Source organism: Takifugu flavidus, chromosome 8 (assembly GCF_003711565.1).
Source record: "Takifugu flavidus isolate HTHZ2018 chromosome 8, ASM371156v2, whole genome shotgun sequence".
NCBI lineage: Eukaryota > Metazoa > Chordata > Actinopteri > Tetraodontiformes > Tetraodontidae > Takifugu > Takifugu flavidus.
The window spans coordinates 3,710,506-3,730,166 of NC_079527.1; the positions used below are offsets into that span (position 1 = coordinate 3,710,506).

General features: G+C 37.9%; 1 protein-coding gene across 2 annotated transcripts; it reads right to left on the minus strand.

Annotated features, from left to right (window-relative positions):
• Positions 1-97: 97 nt before the first annotated feature.
• Positions 98-19,047, minus strand: itchb (itchy E3 ubiquitin protein ligase b). Of its 2 annotated transcripts, XM_057040403.1 has the most exons (24): positions 18,896-19,047; positions 15,762-15,853; positions 15,344-15,485; positions 13,776-13,900; positions 13,375-13,500; positions 13,164-13,209; positions 12,891-13,072; positions 12,434-12,668; positions 12,066-12,161; positions 10,834-11,008; positions 10,629-10,692; positions 10,289-10,373; positions 10,062-10,190; positions 8,250-8,322; positions 7,297-7,368; positions 6,990-7,078; positions 5,450-5,609; positions 5,216-5,349; positions 4,677-4,817; positions 4,142-4,262; positions 3,905-4,009; positions 3,415-3,511; positions 2,822-2,894; positions 98-2,421 (listed from the first exon to the last, which is right to left on the minus strand). In XM_057040403.1, exons 2-24 carry the CDS (start codon positions 15,829-15,831, stop codon positions 2,322-2,324), a joined length of 2,640 nt encoding a protein of 879 aa, XP_056896383.1. In that variant the 5' UTR covers positions 15,832-15,853; positions 18,896-19,047; the 3' UTR covers positions 98-2,321. The 2 variants fall into 2 exon arrangements, with proteins under 2 accessions (XP_056896383.1, XP_056896384.1); XM_057040404.1 differs by lacking the exons at positions 15,344-15,485; positions 18,896-19,047.
• Positions 19,048-19,661: the final 614 nt, after the last annotated feature.

Genomic DNA, 19,661 nt, shown 5'->3' on the forward strand with positions numbered 1-19,661 from the left:
TAGGACTTCAGTTACTTCACGGTAGAGTTTCTCTTGTTGAGTGACCTCTAAATGGTTTAAAATCAGGTCTGGTTGTTCACACCGAAGGACCCAAAGACACGCTTTGAATTTCATTTATTAAGGTGGTATTTTCTATATTACACATTGCAAATTAAAAGAAAAGAAAATAGTGTCCATAAACCTCTTATTAAAACCTCTTTTACAAAAGAAAATCTGTTATTCACATCATTTACAATCTGTTTTTCATGTACAGGAGTACGACGGCAGAAGAACAAAAGATCTTTTATTTACATATTTTCTCGCCCACCGTGTCTCCAGGACTTTCTTTTTACGATACACCCAAAACAAAATTAAAACACTTGGCATTAAGGGTAATGAAAAAGCAGATAGGCAACTTGACCAAATCACCTTGTTGCCATTATACATTCTTTATATCACACTAAATGTGTCTCAGTAGTAAGAACCATGGAAACAGGGATCATCAGCTAATGATGCAGCTTCCTCTCAGCATTAAGCTCACCACAGTCCAGGCTACCAATTTGACCGTGAAGCCTTTTTGGTCGATGATCTGCGCTGTCATCAAGGTGCTAAAAAAGGTCTGAGGTTGAAACCTGAATGCTAACGTCAAACTAAACGTTGAAACAAAGAGCCAACAGTGAATAACAGAAGACTAGAGGCTTCAACAGATGACCAACAAGAGGAAGCTTTTTTGTTTTTTTAACATCTTTTTTCTCTATAAGGTGCTGTGCTTTGACTGGCGGACAACACTTAGCTTATGTTCATTTGTTGTTTTAACTTGGACAACTGAAACTTGCTGTTCATTACAATGTACAGAAGGAGTTGCAGTTTTAATATGAGCACCTTTCAAGTAGGTACAGGAATCCATGATTGATGTGGTGGTAAGATAAATTATTATAACCTAAATCCCAGTGGAATAAATGGAAGACGCAGATCCTGTGTTCTCTACAAAGGATGTAATATTCTGCGTGGAAATCTTATGTGCTGCTTTATCTCCACACTTTGAACGTCATATTGTCAAAATATTATATATTTTGACAGTTGTCAAATTTCTGATTTTATTTTTTTCACATTGATTCTGTGGTTTGTGAACCAATACCTTAGGCAACATTGTTCTTCTACTTTGGTAAACAAGGCCATTATGAGGAGAATTATACTAAAGTAATCTTCGAAGCCAAGATTGAGCTCATCTTTCAAGAACGTTTGCATTTCCCACATGGCTGTATGGAAAGAGACCCTATAAAACTAGGATCATTCCTTCCTGCTAACTACATTCCCCATATCCCACCATGTTAAATAACACTCAGTGAATTACAGGAACCACAAATCACTTTTTCCCAAACGCAAAAGCAAATGAACAAAAAGAAAGTACAATTACTTCTGTTAGAGTCGTGTTAGTGTCTTAAAGCCACATGCTACAGTTCATTTCCAGGCATTTTTTTTTATCCATGAGGGGATATTCAACTGATTATATGATCAAAGATGTGGATGTTGCTTCACAGCAATGACACTTGCCCTCATTTTAGAAATCAGTCTAAATCTGAGATGCAGTGTAAAAGAAATCAGGTGATTTAAGGCAGAAAAGCACGGCAAATTATCTGTACCGGTACTTTAAAAATGGACATGGAGTGATTATTTCATGACGATCTGCTCCGATACTCCGAATTGTATCTGCAGGTTTTCCAAGTTATAATTTACAATATCTGAATCGAAAATGCGTAAAACAGCACAAAATGTCATCAAGAGTAACAGTGCCATATGTAGGTAATTACATTGACTCACTGATTACTCTAAATTTAAAAATAGTTTTGTTGTTGCTGCAAACCAATCCTTTATTGGTATGGGAGTGCTGGACGATCATAGGTGCAACCTTGAGGCTTTTATTTTTACAGATATGAGTGTAGGAAGAAAAGAGTACTGCAATCCCATGAAAAACAGATGTAATGGAGGATGAGTTTGTTAAAGATCCCATGCATAATTTGCTGTACATTCGAGACTGGGACAGCTTTTGTGTTGCGCTTTAAGAGAATGCAACACTTTATGTAGACCTCAGGCTTCAACATGAGATGCACACGTGTGCATGGTCGACAGAAATCCCTCCTCTTCCAACATGCAGGCCACAGTCTCACAAACGCGTATATGTGTGTGTGTGTGTGTGTGTGTGTGTGTGTGTGAGTGAGTGCATTAGCACCATTGAATGAAAACACTAGGCCTTTACTCAACAGGCTCCCTGATTTCAACACTGGTGTTCTTTTATCCTTCAATCAAAAAAATAAAAAATAAAAAACTGCTCAGGGTTTCTGTCACTCCTGTCCAAAGCCTTCGGTTTCCTCAATCGCAAACATCAACTTTTCTTTCAGTTGCTCGTAGCTCTTGTATGGTGGCAAATCCAGTCTGTTAAAACTGGGAAAGTAACATAAGGTAAAGAAAAAGAAAAAAAATTATAAACACACAACAAATGATCTTATCATCAAATCTCTTTCAGTAATATATGAAATACTGGAAAATCCTGATTAATTTTGCCTTCTATCTATAAGTTGGTTTAGTCGCTACATTTAAATGGTCATAGCAGAATCGCCATATCTCAATCAGAGATGGGGTAATGAAGACATCTACGTATTTGGAGCAAACTTTTGGACCCTCAGCGCTGGGATTTATCCACCTGCTTTCCAAAAGGAAATATCTTTATGACGTTCTATAATATAAGGTCGCTTTGTCAAGCTCCTCAGGCGTTAGTCCAGTTAAATAAGTACATCATCCAAGCTTTAATCAGTTTGCTCATTTGTGATTGGCACAAACGTACCATGTGTGACTCCGAGGGAGCCAATTTTCTTTTCCCACCTTCTCAATACAGAACTTCTGGGGACCATTGCTTCCTGTAACACAAAGCACAATGAGGTGGAGCTACGATCATCACAGCTGGTACCTAAAGCCCGGAAATACAAATTTACATATTAATTGTCTACAGTATTACCTAATCAGTTTTAAAAGTAAAAAAAATTCTGATTGCCATTCCAAATATTGATTGGGACAATGGGGCCCACTTTTATTTTGAATCATCTGTTTTGAAGCAGTAATGTAAGCAAAGAACTGAGAAGTCAGGTAATTATCACAACCTTGTATGACCGGACTGTTTCTGAAGCATTCTCCTTTCCTTTGTTATGTACTTATCATGTGATCCAGGAGGTAAACAAATCTTGCATACACCAGCTAACTGAATGATGAGGAAGTATTTTAGTGTGGACAAATAGAAGATAAAATGCTAGGAAAAGGGAAGGTGTATGTGAGAATATAGCTAATGTAAAAATAATGATCTATGTTAACACTCTGCCCCTGTCAGAACATTCAGGTTTGCATTTGAAATCTCAGCTTAAACAATGACGCTGCTGTAATTACCCATGAGGTCAGCAAAGCCTCCTACAGGCAGACGACAGGTACCGCTGACAAACTGCAGCAACCGCATCCTCTTCTCGTTGTCCATCTCCTTGATAAACTGCAGGGGAAAGTAACACACTGCTGGAATAATGGCCAAACATCACAAGAAGTTCACATCCAATAAATGTTACGGTGGAACTTTGATGCGCCTGGACTGGCTGTTGGAGGAGTTGGGTTTTTGTTGGCATAATTCATCACATTCAGTTCAATAGTTTTATGAATGTTTGGCACCAGAGCATACTGAAGGGGTTTATAAAATCAATAGCCTTAACCCTATGATAATCTTAACCATGTCATTTCCTCTTGCTCAGGAATAATTCATTAAACCGTGGGAACATGCTGTTTACGTGTTTCACACTATTTTTATTCAAACAAAAAAGTCTTTAATTGGTATGGAACGAGCCGGTATGATACACATACTGTATCAATATGCTGGTGTCAACACACTGACCTGCCAGAACCACATGATCTGCTTGCTGTTTCGAGCATAGTGTCTGTAAATCGTGTTCCTCTGCCAATCTGTCAGATCGATCTCCTGCATTCCACAAAGCATCACCTGCACAAAACCAGGCCAAACATTTTAACAGTGTTTTGTCGGGTTACAGCACAGCTTCCAACCCATATGTGAGACGTGCTTTTTGTGCACCAAGCGTCGAATTAACAATTACAGTTGGTGGTTTGATAATACCTCTAGTTCTTTAGCATCAAAGTACTGCAGGTACTGCTGAGGGAGGACTTCATTGAAGCCTTCAAAGAACGCTTGTGTCTGCTCCTCCACTCCTCTGGACAGCCTCCACTCTGCTACCAGCCTGCAAACACCCATTCAGAAGCACAAATGAAAGAAAAGCAACACTAACGCTTCCACTTCTGCTCTCATTCTGAAGGATCAACGCTGAGGACTTGACAGACATAAAAGATTCCACACTGCAAGTCTTTTATATTTGAATCAATCTGTAACTCAGACTCTTCTCACAGCATGCTGCTGTCAACACTATTCAGACTGACTCATCAGACTACTATCCTGTTGCGATACTTACGTGTACAAAACCATAACACTCCTTGTACAAACCCTTCAGTTCGATTCTAGCTCACAATAAGTCCTTAAGTTCTATAATATACCACACTTGACTGTGTGGAAAAAAATATTTTCAGTGTAATTCATAACCTCATGCAAATGATATGTTTTACAGAACAACAATGCTATCTAATCTACAAAAACCCACTTGATGTACTCCTCCTTGTTTTCCTCAGTGACTTGAATGTCTCCCCCTCCTGGTTTCAGTTCATGGGTGGTGATTTCCCCTAAGATGTCTTTGTCAACAGAGAAGAACATTTCCAGGTCACACTCCTCAATGTTGTTATCCCTATGGAGTGGCAAAAAATTGTTAACACATTGACAAATTTATTAGAAAATTAATAAGATGATATTTTGTTTCTATTTATAAGAACTGTGTGTGTGTGTGTATGTATTTATTTACCGAATGTTGATATGTTATGTTGTTTATTAAAGACATTTTGACTGGAGGTTTTAATAGGTGGCACAAAGGTAACCACACACAAATATGTCCAGTAAAATGTGTAGGACTTAATATTGATTTCATCTTATTTCTATGGTTTGTAAAAAATTGGAATTTAAAGTTCAACAACTGTCAATACGTGTACAGTATTTATTTATGTTTTCCATGCATGATTCATATGGTCAATGTGTTTAGAATGAATACAAGTAAAGTAAAATACCACATTCTTGCAGTTCTACACTCACTTGATCCACATGAGGGAGTTGTAAAACTCCGGGTCTATTGACTCCAGGTCTTTGAGGGCCAACGGCTTGTTCAGGATGCGCTTGTAAAATGGTAGTGAGAAACCGGTGTCTATGAACTTTCCATGGAAAAGAGCCTGTGTGACAGAAACCAAGACCATGTTGAAGATGATTTGATGTGTTCACAACACAAGTTTTCTTGCCATACTGTGAAAGAGACATTCAGTTGAAACTAACCATGGCAATGAAGCGCCCTATGAACTTAAAATACTTGAGATGGTCTGGGTTGATGTAGGATGCAGGGTTGATTTGCAGACAGTAGTTATCTTTACCGGCATATTCAAAGAGGCAATACATGGGGTTCAAAACCTCATGAGAGAGTAGGAAGAACCACTCCCTAGAAGAGAACACACAACAAAGCGTTTAGAACATTGGCATTTATATATATGTAAATTGAATTTTTGTTGTTTAATTTGAATCATTCAGTTCTTACAATATAAAATTCACTTCTTAAAATTCAATTTCAATTTACTGTGATAAACATCCAGGTAGTTGAGGACGATCAATCCACAACAGATAAGAAGAACTCTTCAGCCAATCAGTACCGAAGTTTTTGAACTTGTATAAATTCATATTATGAGGGAAAAAAGTCCTCATTTTACAAGAATAAGCTCATAATATTTTAAGCACTTTTTATGGAGAGAGACAGTTGTTAAAATGAGGGCCACAGAACATTTTCTGAAGTTGTACTTTTCATACCACAGTACCACAATATAATTTATACATATAATTTTTGACCTTTATATGTTTCTAAACTCACTGAAGTGATAAGGAAATGCTTAACAGAATGAATGGTGCTGCCATTGTAGCCTGAGCACACAGCTGTAACTGCACTAAATAACTTTCCGGTCGGAACACCATGGTCCTGGTACACGACACACCCTCTAAGCTACAGACACAGAGCTCAAGTCTGATCTCCCTGCTCCTCTCATTCACACACAAGCACCCCGAGCAGGTCTACCCTCCAGAGCTCGAGCTCTGGAGGTTTGCTCAGCACCGTGAATGGCAACAGTGATGGTACCGGCACAGGAATTACATTTTACAAGGATTTTTTTGTTGAGAACAATATTGGTTAGATACACCCTTCAAAGAATTGTAAATAGTGTAAGTAACCAGTGTTCTTATGTTCTATTTCCTTCTCAAATAATTGAACTATGAGATGGTATTTCCCCTTCATTTGTTGAGCTATTAAGGTGAATTGCTTCACTTTTCAAACAGCTGCAAGGGGGTGCATTCTACAGCCCAGCACTGGTACGAGTACTGCTTATGGTGGTAATGGTGTAATCACTGTTGCTGGTAATGGTGCCAAGCAATAGCTCCAGAGATCAAGGTGGTGCTGATTGTCTTGTAGTGTTTCTGCACTAGTTACTCTTCCTCAACTATCCAGATGTCTGTCACAGTAAATTGAAATTGAATTTTAAGAACAGAATTTGAATTCAAATTCAAATTATACTATTCAGATTTAGTTTTTCAATGCAAAGACTCAAATTAAACAATAAAAATTCAGTTTTTAATGTAACTGGCTATCCATATATAAACCATTCAAATTCAGTTTCTTGAGGCATAGATTTCAGCCCATACAAATACTACAAATGTAAAATCTTGAGAATCACAGGATAGATAGGCACCAAATATTTAAGTGATTACAAATCACAGAAAATTACAAATAGCCATGTATAAATGTAATGTATAAATTTCCAAACTACAAAAAACAAACCTAGCGACACCTCCATAGTCAAGGCCTTCTTCTCCAGGGAAGATTATCCAGAGTCTTCGTCGTAGGTCTTGTGCATTGAAACTCATTATCTGCATCACAGAGGTTTTGTTTTATTCTTTTTTATTCTCAGCTGTCTCCATACTCATATCAACCACACCAAATATATGAATCATTACGTCCCTGTGATATTCTGTGCACGAGACAGTTACAAAAAACATTCTGTGTATGCATGTGTGTGTTTAACACTAATTCAACACCAGGAAGACTTCAAATGTTATCAGTGAGTTCTGTTTGCAGGCCAACCTACCTGCTGGAAGGAGTCCTCAAACAGTGTTTTTCTGGACACTGTGATTTTGATGTGTTGAGGAAGTGAGAGTTGCTAGACAAAAATAGAAGAAAGAAAAACATTGGTTATATTAGCTGTGACTGATGCTGAATTATTAACATGGAAATCATATCTTTGCACGCATGTTAGTAACTTCTGCTTTATTGTTCTTCTCTGGTAGTGTGAAGTTAGGTGATTAACTACTTAAAGATACTTTATAAACATACAAAGTCTATCAACTGGTGTGTCGGCTTTTTGGATAAAATACGGTAACTTGTAAATCTCATTTTCCACCACGTTTGCTCATTGAGAAAACGTCAGTTTGGGCATGGATGCACATTGTTTTTGTTTTTTTAAAATGTGAGTGCAACATGATTATATGAAAACTAATGTTGCAAAACATGGAATTACAAGAATTGGGAGTCTGGAACATTCGGGTTACCACTGTCAAGGACAAAACAATCTGATGATGGACAGCAGGTGTTAGTTGCTGAAAAGGTCTCCTAATCCTCTCCTCTCCTCTCTCTACCCAGCCCCCCCATCAGCAGGAGGGTCCCCCTACATGAGCCTGGTCCAGCTCAAGGTTTCTTCCTGTTAAAGGGGAGTTTTTCCTTGCCACTGTTGCTTGTCTGGGGTCAGGCCCTGGGATTCTGGGTTAGAGAAAGCACCTTGAAATAATTTTGATTGTAAAAGACGCTATATAAATAAAGATTGATTTGATTTGATTTAATCACACTGATTAGCCGCAGGTGTGGTGACAGCCAGCACAAGTGATGGGTCAACCATGCCCCCAGTGGAAAAACAGAACAGCACACACAAAACACAGACCAAAAACAGGATCATAACAGTACCCCACTGTTAGAGTTGAAACAGAGCAACTCATTCTTATCTGCGTTTCATTAAATTTTCAAAGTTATTGGGAAAAAAACTCTTACTTGGCACCAGAATCTAAAGTACTGCACTTTGGCCTTGAAGTCTCGTACATAGGTGATCTGAGGTCCATTTTCACTGTAAAAATAGGAATAATCTGTCATGAATTATTTTAACATTTTGAAACACATCAAAAACTTGTACGATAAATTAGCCACAGTTTTGAAAGCATCACATTTTAAAGCCGCGGTGGAGCTAAACTCCACTGTGACAGTCTATCCTTAGTGAGACCCTGTGTCCATGTCCCCACAGGTCAGACTTGTCTTTCTATAATAATGACAATGCTGACAGCTCTGTGTACTGTATTACAATAAAAAGGTGATGATTCGTATCTCAGCGCAGTGGCACACAGTAAAACTGCCACCGATTATTACAAAATGACAAAAGCTTTATTTCTGTTCTGCTACCTAATCTCAATGTTTCAAGTCTTTTAAAATGCAGTTTCAGTACATAATTTGTCACAAGGCTGTTTAAGCATTAAGGAATTTAACACCCTTAGAAGTTCGTCATCATTTGCCTTCTCGCTGTTGCATTTTCATCCACTGTCACCAAACCTGTTTTTCTACCGCTGGGAGCAATGCAGTAGATGTCATACCAAGCAGAAGGCAATAAAAACAAATGACTTCATTAGAAAAGCATGTAAGTACTAAATACACACTGCCTGGCCAGAAAAAAGTCACCAACTCTAATAGATTGCAGGATCACCAGCATTCGCTGTGGCATTGTTTTAATAAGCTTCTGCAATGTCACAAGTTTTATTCCTGTCCAATGTTGCATTAACTTGTTACTAAGATCTGTATTGATGAGGGGAGGGCCGAAGTCTCCAGCACATCCCAAAGACTCTCAATGGGGTTAAGGTCTTGACTCTGTGGTGTCCAATCTATGTGTGAAAATAATGTCTCATGCACACATAATGTTGCTGAATCTGGACCTGATCAATTGCAGCAACCCCAGATCATAGCAATACCCCCACAGTCTCGTAGAGCAGGCACTGAGCATGATGGGTGCTTCACTTCATCCGCCTCTATTCTTACCCTGATGTGCCCATCACTTTTGAACAACAGAAATCTGGACTCATCAGACCACGGGACCTTCTTCCATTGCTCCAGAGTCCAAACATTATGCTCCCTAGCATTTTCTTCCACTTAGCCTCACGGATTATTGGTTTTCTTAAGGCTACACAGTTGTTCAGTCCCAATCCCTTGAGTTCCTTTCACATTGTGCATGTGGAAATACTCCTACTTTCATAAAAAACATAACCCCAAGCTCTACTGTTGTTCTTCTATGATTTGTTTGAACCAAACTTTTAGCTGGTTTTGAAATGAAAAGCTACTTCTTGCATCAGTTGGGGTTAAATATGGGACAACACTTCTCGCTCAACTACATGAATAAATGTTGCCAGCTGAAAGATAATCACCCATGCAGTAATTATCCAATGGGAGGCTCTTACTTATTTGCTTAGTAAAATCCAGGTAAGCTACAAATACTGAGAGCTCTGAATAAAAAAAGTCAACAATATAGAAGAGGTTATAGAATAAATGTTAAATAAAAATATTCCCATGGTGTATTTAAAGACACCCTAAGTGGACACTGATATGGTAAATATTTGGCTTCTATTCCCCATGAATGCTCCTTTAGTGAACAATCAAATGGTGTGAGATTTTAATACCCTTTGCCTCTTAAATGATAACAACCTTCTCCATAAAATCATCCACAAGTTGCTGTTTTTCACCATCAGACTGCCTGATACTATTTGATGCAGAGACAAATATTTTGTCAGACTTTGGAGGAAATATTTAAAATGATGGTAGACCTACAGTGAGGATTTTCCAGTGCGAGGGTCAATGTACGTGGTTGTTCTCCTGTTGTGATCTACAAAGTATGGAATACCATCGACAGTGAACCTCATTTCCCACCCTTCTGGAAGTGGCTTTTCATTCAACAACCTAAGAAACAAATTCAAATTCTGGGTTAGGACAAACTAAAACTATACAGGAGCATTTGTGTCATTCAAATGGGGAAAATAATAAAAATACACACTAACCCCTGAGTCCGTGGGTCCTCCCACTGCGTAGTCCGTGTAGGGTGATGTACAAAATAAACTCTGCCATTAGGGTCTGTTCTCTTCTCTGGAGTAAAAAAAAATTAGTGTATTAAAAAAAAATGAAAAAAAAATAAGTGACCTCAAAAATTATGGAGGTGTTCTTTGTCTTCTTAGTTTGCACTAAACCATGTACATGTCTATTCCATATAGGTCACTTTAAGTCTCTTTACTAAAATCCTAAAAACATTCCCAAATCAAAATGTAATGAGAACTAGTACTGGTCAAACAGACTCACATCCATCTCGGAAAAGTGCATACATAGAAACCTTAGAGATCTTACCCCATCCGTGTGGCAGGGGTCCAAGGGGGTCAAACTCCTTATTCTGAGTGGCTGAGACTTGGTCCTGTAACTCCCCAAAACAATCTCAATTAAAAATGAGCCATTTAAAGAATAAATACATTTTCATTTGGACTGAACACATTAGTATGTTTTCATTTACTTGTCAAACAAAAAAACAATTACATCATTATAAAGAAAATCTCACCCCAAATATAAACCTCTGGTTAAACTGCTGCATGGCACCCTGCAGCTGGTTGCGCTGGTGCTGCCACTGCTCATAGTTGCGGACAGTCTCCATTGTGGGGCGCTGCCAAGTGGTGGTTCGTGTGATATGATCCACATAGTAGACACGTCCCATCTGGTCAACCCGACGTTCCCAGCTAAGAGATAAATGATAAATGAATACAAATTATATGTAATCTCTGACCATGTCACTTACCAAAACAATTTATCTGATAAAAAAAAACACTGCACAACTCATTTATGGTAATGTGGTAATAAGAAAAGTAATACATGAAATAGCCACATAATTCCCTTGTTGAAATATGTGTAAAACACCATAAGACCCTTAATTATATACTGATTTCTAAACACCAACTATGTTTATATGTATAGCAAAACCCTGATGTGGATCAGACTATGCTCAAACTCTTATTCAAACACTGAATCCGTTTACATGCATATCTAAATTGGACAACACTTCTCGCTCAACTACATGAATAATTTATGCAAGTGGACTTTCTCTCGACAAAACAGCACTCTGTCTTCTTATGGGTTGAGTCAAGCCGCCTCCCTCTGCTAGGTGGTAATTGGCCCTGTTTTACTTTGCTGTTCTTGGGCCTCACAAGTTAACCTTTTACATCACACCACAGCAATCCATTAAGATCTTAGCCAGCGAGGTAGCAGCCCCAGCTAAAGCCACAGCTAAATCAGTAGCAGTGATGGACGAGTTTTTGGTTCAGTACTTGGTGTACTTTTTGTACACATGGCAGACTACAATGCTCTGCTCGCCCCAAATTCTTGTTTGAATAAAAGATTGTCAATAAAGTGAAAATGTAATGTAGAGCATAACTGCTGCAAAGACAGAGTATTCCTGACAGCATGTCAAACTCCACCGTAGAGAAAAGAACCGGTATTTCCAAAATATGTTGATAAACAAGTAAACTGGAATCTTCCAGTAGTTGCAGTTCAAAAGAAATATTTAATTAAAAGCTATGCACACAAATTAACTTGGGTTTCACTTTTGACACTTCTGATAGCTTCTTTAACCCTCTTGACTTCAGGCAGATAGTATTTTCCTATAAATGGTTTAGACCAATCTTGTAACAAGGACATCAAATCAAAACAACCAAACAACAATAACTGCCACCACATGATTCTAAAACAAAATTAAAGAAAAGACACTTGAGAAGATAGGTCAAAATAGCATGTGTTTACCCCGGGGGCAGTGGTTCAGGCCGTTCCCATGTTGTTCGTTTCTCCACGTGATCAACATAATACACCCTTCCACCAGGATCTACTCTCTGCTCCCACCTACGTATATGATAAAAAAACATAATGGAATGGTATCAATGAGGTTAAGCACATGGTTTAATCATAGCAAAGTTTAAGAATAAATAATTCCTCCCTGACATTGTGTCACTGCTTTATCAATTGTATGATAGGTGTAAAGATAATTTACGTGATTATACTTAACTTGTTTATTATCGGAAAGTATCCTGAATGACTAAACAGACTTTTCCTCTGGGGACATTTGTTAGTAACATATTCTATTTCATGTCTATTAGACGGGCAAGACAGCTCACCCTGGGGGCAAAGGTCCAGTGTTGACAGCCGGAACTCTGGGAGGAACAACTGGATTAACACTGCTTGTAGGCTGTCTAGTTGAAGCGGTGCCAGAGGTGTTGGTTGATATAGAAGCTCTTTCTGAACCTGCCAATGGGCTCATTTCTGAAGCTGAAGCCGATGTCCGTGCAGGTGTGTCAGAACCTGACTGAGCATCACTTCCATCAGCTGACGCAGAGCCATTGCTAGATAATGCTGAGAAATAAACCAGATATTGAGGTTGACTTCTTTTTTTTTATTAAATTAAGGCATGTTAGGATGATAGCTCATGAACTGGTACAAGTGGACGTGAAATGATGATAGTCCCTCTTAATCTAGTGATAAATGAGCTATATTATTAGATTCTAGTACTAAAAGTACAAGTAAAGACCCACTACAGCGATGATAGAATAAAATATTAGTTCATTCCAATCTGACCTGGTGAAGAGGTGGGTCTTCGAGGGGTTGGAGGTGGTGGTCTGGAAGGCCTCGGAGGTCTGAGAGGCTTTGAGGGCCCTGATGACACAGATGGGGAGTTTGTGCTGTTCACTGATCTCCGACCACTAGGGGAAGACCTGTGCTCTACACCATCAACAGCTGGAGAGTTGTCTCGACTCTGCCTATGAAGAAGAAGAGAAAGAATAATGTTATATAGCACCTATATAAAAACTAAACACTGAAATACTCCAAAAAATTAAGAAGATACATCACTTTTTGATATGGTCCCCATTTGGTTGTGATTCCCCATTTGATTTACCTACAGAGTAAAGAAAATGAATGAAGCAGCCATAAAAAGAAAATCAAAGATTTTTTAAATACTTTAACAGAAGTCAATCAATAAATTATGGGGAAAAACAACTATCTAGCAGTAGTGATAAGTTAACAGGCCTACAACTGGCCAGTTTATGCTTCTGTTACTTACAATGTTGATCAGCCTCAGCTGTAGCAAACATCTCAGGATCGATGGTCATTCCGTCCAAGCAGACGGACAGGTCACCCACTGCATCTGTCTGATCTCTGAGCTGTAAGGTCTGCACCACCTCAGAGACTACACAAATATAACACAATAAATCATATGTAACATTGGCCACCACAATGTATTCCACTTTCAATAACTTCTTAAGACTTAGAATACAGGTAAGCGTGAGCAGTAGGATATGTCAAGTGGCTTAAATCAAGTGCCTTTTTTATATTATCAATTTATTTTCTGAAAATGAATTTACACAAGGATCCCAATTGACAATAATTTAATTAAAAACCATACTGTTGATGCTAATATGATAATGCTATAAAACACATCAAAAAGAATGCAAATAAGCTCACTTTTCATGTCATTAGACTTCAGCGTGTCACTGACGTCTAGTGAGGCCATACCCAGCAACACATCTGACTTGAGGGTCTGATGGCTCCAGACACGAAACTCCAGTTTGCTGAAGGGAGTAACGATTCTGTTGGAAACACGGGGTTGTTAAACTCAAATTTAGATGACAAAAAGTGGTATCCTTTTGTTTTTCTTCATTGTGATTTAGACGGCATTGTACTAAATGGAACTAACATGCAGAAACTATAGTTGCTACTCATGGACAATGAATGTCTATAACTGTCACTGTGGCCCCATTTAGGCAGTCCTGTCAGCAACACCAAGAAAAGCAAAACATGATTTGTGGGTGCATGGTGGGTGATCTGATTACATCCTATAGTAAACACATGTTAGGTAACTTGGGTCTAGCAAGCCACATGGGTTTAAGAAAGCTTGCAGCAGAAAACAATATGGTACAAAGGCTAAAATTAAGCTGACATCTGATGTGTGAATATGTGAAGTGTTTTGAGTTGAGCTGAGCGAGTGTAACCGCATATGTTTCAAAACAGGAATCCTGAAACATATACAGGCACTCCCTCACAGCAACTTGACATTTTGCTACGAGGTGCCAAATGCTTGGGTGTTTCAATTCTTATCTAGTTTTAAATTATATACAACTAATCAATGTTCTATAATGCAGCAAAAGGGCTTCTGCACAAAATAAGTTCAGATGACGCAGCTGGAAAGAAAATGACTGCGTTTGATTGAGATAATGTTATGCAGACTATTGAATGCCATCAGGAGAAGGAATATTTGCAGATTTGTTTCAGAAACACCTCCCAGTTTTCTGATGACATTCAATGCCCACAGTGAGCAATAATTTTAAACACTTGTTATGTGAAACACTAATCACTTCTCTCTCTTTTCTTGACCAGTATATCCCTTCAGGGTCAACGGGACTGTAAATCTACTATCCCAGCTGCCTATGGGCGATCATTTGGGGAGTTCAGTACCTTGCTCAAGGGTACCTCTGCAGAGTCCCTGCAGGTGTCCTGGCACCTCCGCCTGGTACCAAAACACCCACAGACTGAGCTACTGCCACCCACACTTTCTAACTATATGAAATATTAGCAACAACCGCATTAACAGCCATTATTATTTATTACACATGACTGTCAATTTTATATCTTGAAGCTGAAGTCGAATCTATCAAGCAGCATCAATAGTAAGAACCATACTCTGCTTGTTCAGGTTATTAAAAAAATCTAAACCCTAAAGCTGAACTTAATCTATAAACGGTGCATATCATAAAGTGTCTTTACTTTTTTGTTTATCATTTGCATTTTTGTAAAAGATATGCTAACATAAAACTATGAGAGAGTCAAATTTGGGGTACTATTCTACTGTGATAATTGTTTTGACATTTATCCAACAGGAAACTCCTCTAAGATCGTAGCAAAGTTAATGCTACTCCAAACTTTTAGCATGCATACAGACCATTGAAAAGGACCTCACATCGGTGTAGTTGGAACATCATAAATGTGCTGACATGTCATATCTGTGTTGTAATCACAGCCAAACTTTGACTCACACAGTGAGAGGTTGCTTCCATTTTGGACTGTGGGTGTTGTTGCATTTCTCAGTTTTCTTCGACTGGCCATCGACTATAACTTCCACATAAGGACTGGGACCAAACCAGTTTTTCTTGTTCTCTTTTAGTTTTGCTGATATTACTGAAACAAGGAGATACGGAGAAGTATGGAAGACTGTCAGTTCTATCAGTGCAGTAGAAACAGGAAATACTGGAAGAGAAACATTAAAAGCTGTGTATTACATTCAGTACTACACCCAAAGTAGTGGAATATAAGAGAAAACTGCTGCCAATGAAGAAAAATAAAACTGCTGATAGTAGCAGTATTTTTAAATGTAAATCCTGCTACTTTAAAAAAATTATTCTGGAAACTTACAATGTGTTACTGTGTTGTGTTACCATGAATTCTAAAACATACCAATAATTTGTAGCTGTGCCTTCATAGGGTGACCATTGGAAGTGCTTGCTTGGGTGACTCCACTGGCCATGACATAGGGCTGGAATGAAAGCCTGAAATCCAAAGACCACAAAGTTATGGTGTTGACCAATTATTATCTGCTGCTGCAGATATACAAAGTACACAAGATGTTAAAATTTACAGTAAATCTGTCCAGCCACGATATAAAACGCTTTACAATTAACACTAGATTAAACTTGTTCGTATGAAGTAGTCAAGAGGATCAGCCGGCAGTCACTTTTTTCTATATTGTGTTACTGAAAAAGTCAATCACATAAAAATATAATTACAAAAAAAAGGTCAAAAATGTACTTACAGTAACAAACTATTTCACTGTCAGAGGTTTACACTCATAGTATTTGGTCTTAGTGCCTATAAATAGCTAAATTTGGGTCAAACATGCCAGATAACCACATTTCCCAATAAGTTTTGGAATTTTAGTCCATTACTCCAGGCCTCCTTGCTTTCATTGTTTTTCAGATTTCAGTTGGGATAACGGTTCTTAGTGTGCTGCCCTTTCCATCCAAATATATGAGACAGTCTGGTCAAACTGCATGATCTTGTGCTGCATCCAACCGGGAGATATTTCTCCTTTTCAATGTCACTTTTTCACACCTTCGGTGTAAAAATATGATCATCTAAAATAGGAAAATGTACCTTTTTACACAATTCAGTCATAAGGTGTTATGATTTTGCTTTAAGGATGAACCAGACCTTAATCTAATTTTAAACAAATTAAGATTTATGTAAGATGTCATGTTGATCGTAAAAGAGAGCACGTCATATATTTATATTAGACAATCCATTCAGATGATAAATCTTTAACATTTAAAATAAACAAAATAACTGGGTAAGTACATGTCAACTTCTGCCTATAGAAAAAAGTGGTCAAATGAAGTGGTTAATTTCACTTTAAGGATTAAACTTCAATCATGTAATGCACAAATGGGAGATTAACCAACCAGAAATAAGAAAAACATTGAACTATAACATAAAAACTGTTGGGTAAAGTAATTGAGACCTGTTTTATAATCTTCCAAGTTCAACGTAAGCAAAAGATCATGTCAAACAAGATTTCCTGAATGTTAAAGCTCGTTGTCAGATGTAAAACACTGATGTAAAACACCTATATAGAGCCACAGAACATAGGCTATAAACAGTGGCCCGCAAAACATGCTTTTTATTCTGTTTTGGATGTCTAAACATCCATTATGCCAGTTTAGTACCAAGAATGGATCATTTTATTTCTTCTTGAGGGACCAAATCTTCCTACACTAAGAAACTAGAGAATTGTTCTGAATAATAATGATGAATTCATCAGAAGCTACAACAGAATTAGAATGAGAATATGGAAACAATTAATGAAGAAAACATACAGGAAAACCTTGTGGTCTCACAACCTTCGAAGAAAAAATTCTTTTGTCATCACACATAAATAATACACGCTATCTCTTCCTCTCTGCATATATCAGACCAGGAGAAATCTGGGAACTCCTTGGTAAACTTTCACTACATTCTCTCTGTCAATAATTAATTGCAACTGCTGACGTTGCAATCGTGCAAGCAGGCTAACCACATTTTGTAAATGTGAGGATTCATTTCATGAATAATAAACTTGTGAACAATGTGGCTTGTTTTGCACTGAAATATCATCAGCAGACCTCCACAGCATAAAAGAATGTAAAATTATTGCTAAAATCAATTAACATTTATTACAAAATAAAGAAATTTCAATACTTATCATCTCAATGTCACAATGGGGGAAGGAAAAAAAACAACAACACTTGTCCAAGGGTCATTATGGCAACGTAATTAAAGGAACTGAATTTTGCAACACGTTAATTCTTTGGCCAGGTAAAAGAAATGTGATTAATATTTTACAAAGTGACAAAGCGCAGTATCATCAAGAGTACTTTTGATCACTAGATGCATTCAAAATAAGCGCAAAACATGTATATTATCACGATGGATATATCTATTATCATGCATGAATTAAACAATATTCAATTTGCATGACAATGAGAGACCAAAACATTATGTCAAATACTGCTTCATTTACTGCTCTCACAACTAACAAATAAATTATAGTTTGGTTCTGTGCTTGGTTGTACACATTACAGAATTACTAAAATTAATGTCATCATTAATTATGTGATCATTACAAACTTGTGCCCTTCTTTAACTGGGGCGGTAAACAGACTCCAATCCTGGTCAGCAACTATACGAGTTGGACAGAACAATCGTGGAGGACAGGCCAAGAGAAAACAAATCAAGCCATTATCACTTTAGAGAAATGTATTAACAGTGATAAAAGTGTAAATGCAAAACGTCTGCTCAATAATAAGGGAAGTGCGTACTTCACAGTGACGAAGTTTTTACAGTCCTTTAACGGTGCTTCACCGAATGTGCTGCTTAAATATTTCTTGCATTGGAATAATTTGGGAGAAACAAACACATTATAGTCCTTTTTTCCCATGAACTTTTATGTGACTACCGAACAAACTGGCATACTATGTATGGAATGACGTGTGGAACGGTTGGAATGGTTGCTAATGTTTTTGTTAAGTGATGCACTTAATTTCGCTTAACCACTCTTAACAACAGGATACTTATAGTTACATGAAGTTGGGAACACCCTCCCTAAAAATATATATTTTTATATATATACATATATATATATATATATATATGAAGTTTGGAAATAAATATTTTTTTAAATAGATGAGGACAGTAGGGGAAACTGTGGATTTGCTAAGCTAATAAATACTGCTAAGATTAGCACACAATTTTGTTCAATAGCCCAGATAAGCAAAAATAACAGTATGTCTCCGGTGGAATACAAAATGTCTTCAATAGATGACACGTTCCACTGGTACTTTATTCAGAAACTACGGTGAAATAGCAACAGGAGTCGCTGGGTACGTGTTGAATGCCAGTAGCCCACGGCTTCTGACAGCCGCCTGACACCCCTCCCGAGCTAATTACTAGCCTATTAGCTTGTATCGTCGTGGGTGGTAGTAAATCTCGAATCCCTGGGACTGTGATACGTTCATATCCACTTATTTAACAACTAAAAGTTGGCTTTTATCGCTTACCTGCGTCGGAAGGGAGGCCACGCAGCGTATGTGTTAAAGCTGAGAAGCGAAGTTCCACCTCTCGGTTAGGAGGATGTCCAGGTTTCGGTCGGAGCCGTCACTACCCGATCATCCCCGGCTTCCCGGCTGTACTGCACATGCGCGAAGGGGACCTACATGTCAAAGTTAGGTAACCGCTGATATGCCTTAAAATAATATTTATTTTACTCGTAATAAACAATTTCATACCATTTCTATTATCTACCCACCTGTCATCACTTAGTTTAGGTTTATTTTATTTTATCTTTGAAATAACATTTAAAACTCTTACCAAATAGCCAAAATGCAGCCTCGCAGAGATCTGTTGTTTCTAAGTCACATGCAACTAAAGGCACTGATTTTTGACTCATGTCACTTATTTTTGGTTTCATGCAAATTGCGCGAAAGCGTCATAAGTTTATTCAGCATCTGTTCCATAGTGTTCCCTCTGAACAGCAGATGGCGTCAATGCACTTCGCTGCAAAATAACTGCATTGTAATTCAAACGATTCATTAATTGGTCCTGTTAATCGGGGCGCCAACACATGCAATGAAGAGCCACAATGGTACACACATCGAAGAGAAGTAGTAAGAGGTCCAAAATATTGCGGTACTCATGCTGCAACAAAGTATAAAGACGGATGGTTAAAAAAAATGATTTTACAGTATGTTAAAAATGTGAATAAAATTAAGTTAACAGAACTATGCACTGAAGTGCAAACAACTCAAAATGATGTGCAGTACTGCT

Coding starts and splice junctions, on each gene's coding strand:
- itchb (XM_057040403.1), bottom strand. CDS start 15,831: ATGGCCAGTGGAGTCACCCAAGCAAGCACTTCCAATGGTCACCCTATG. Junction 15,486..15,761: donor GGCACAGCTACAAATTATTG/GTATGTTTTAGA, acceptor TCCTTGTTTCAG/TAATATCAGCAAAACTAAAA. Junction 13,210..13,374: donor AGCTGAGGCTGATCAACATT/GTAAGTAACAGA, acceptor TTTACTCTGTAG/GTAAATCAAATGGGGAATCA.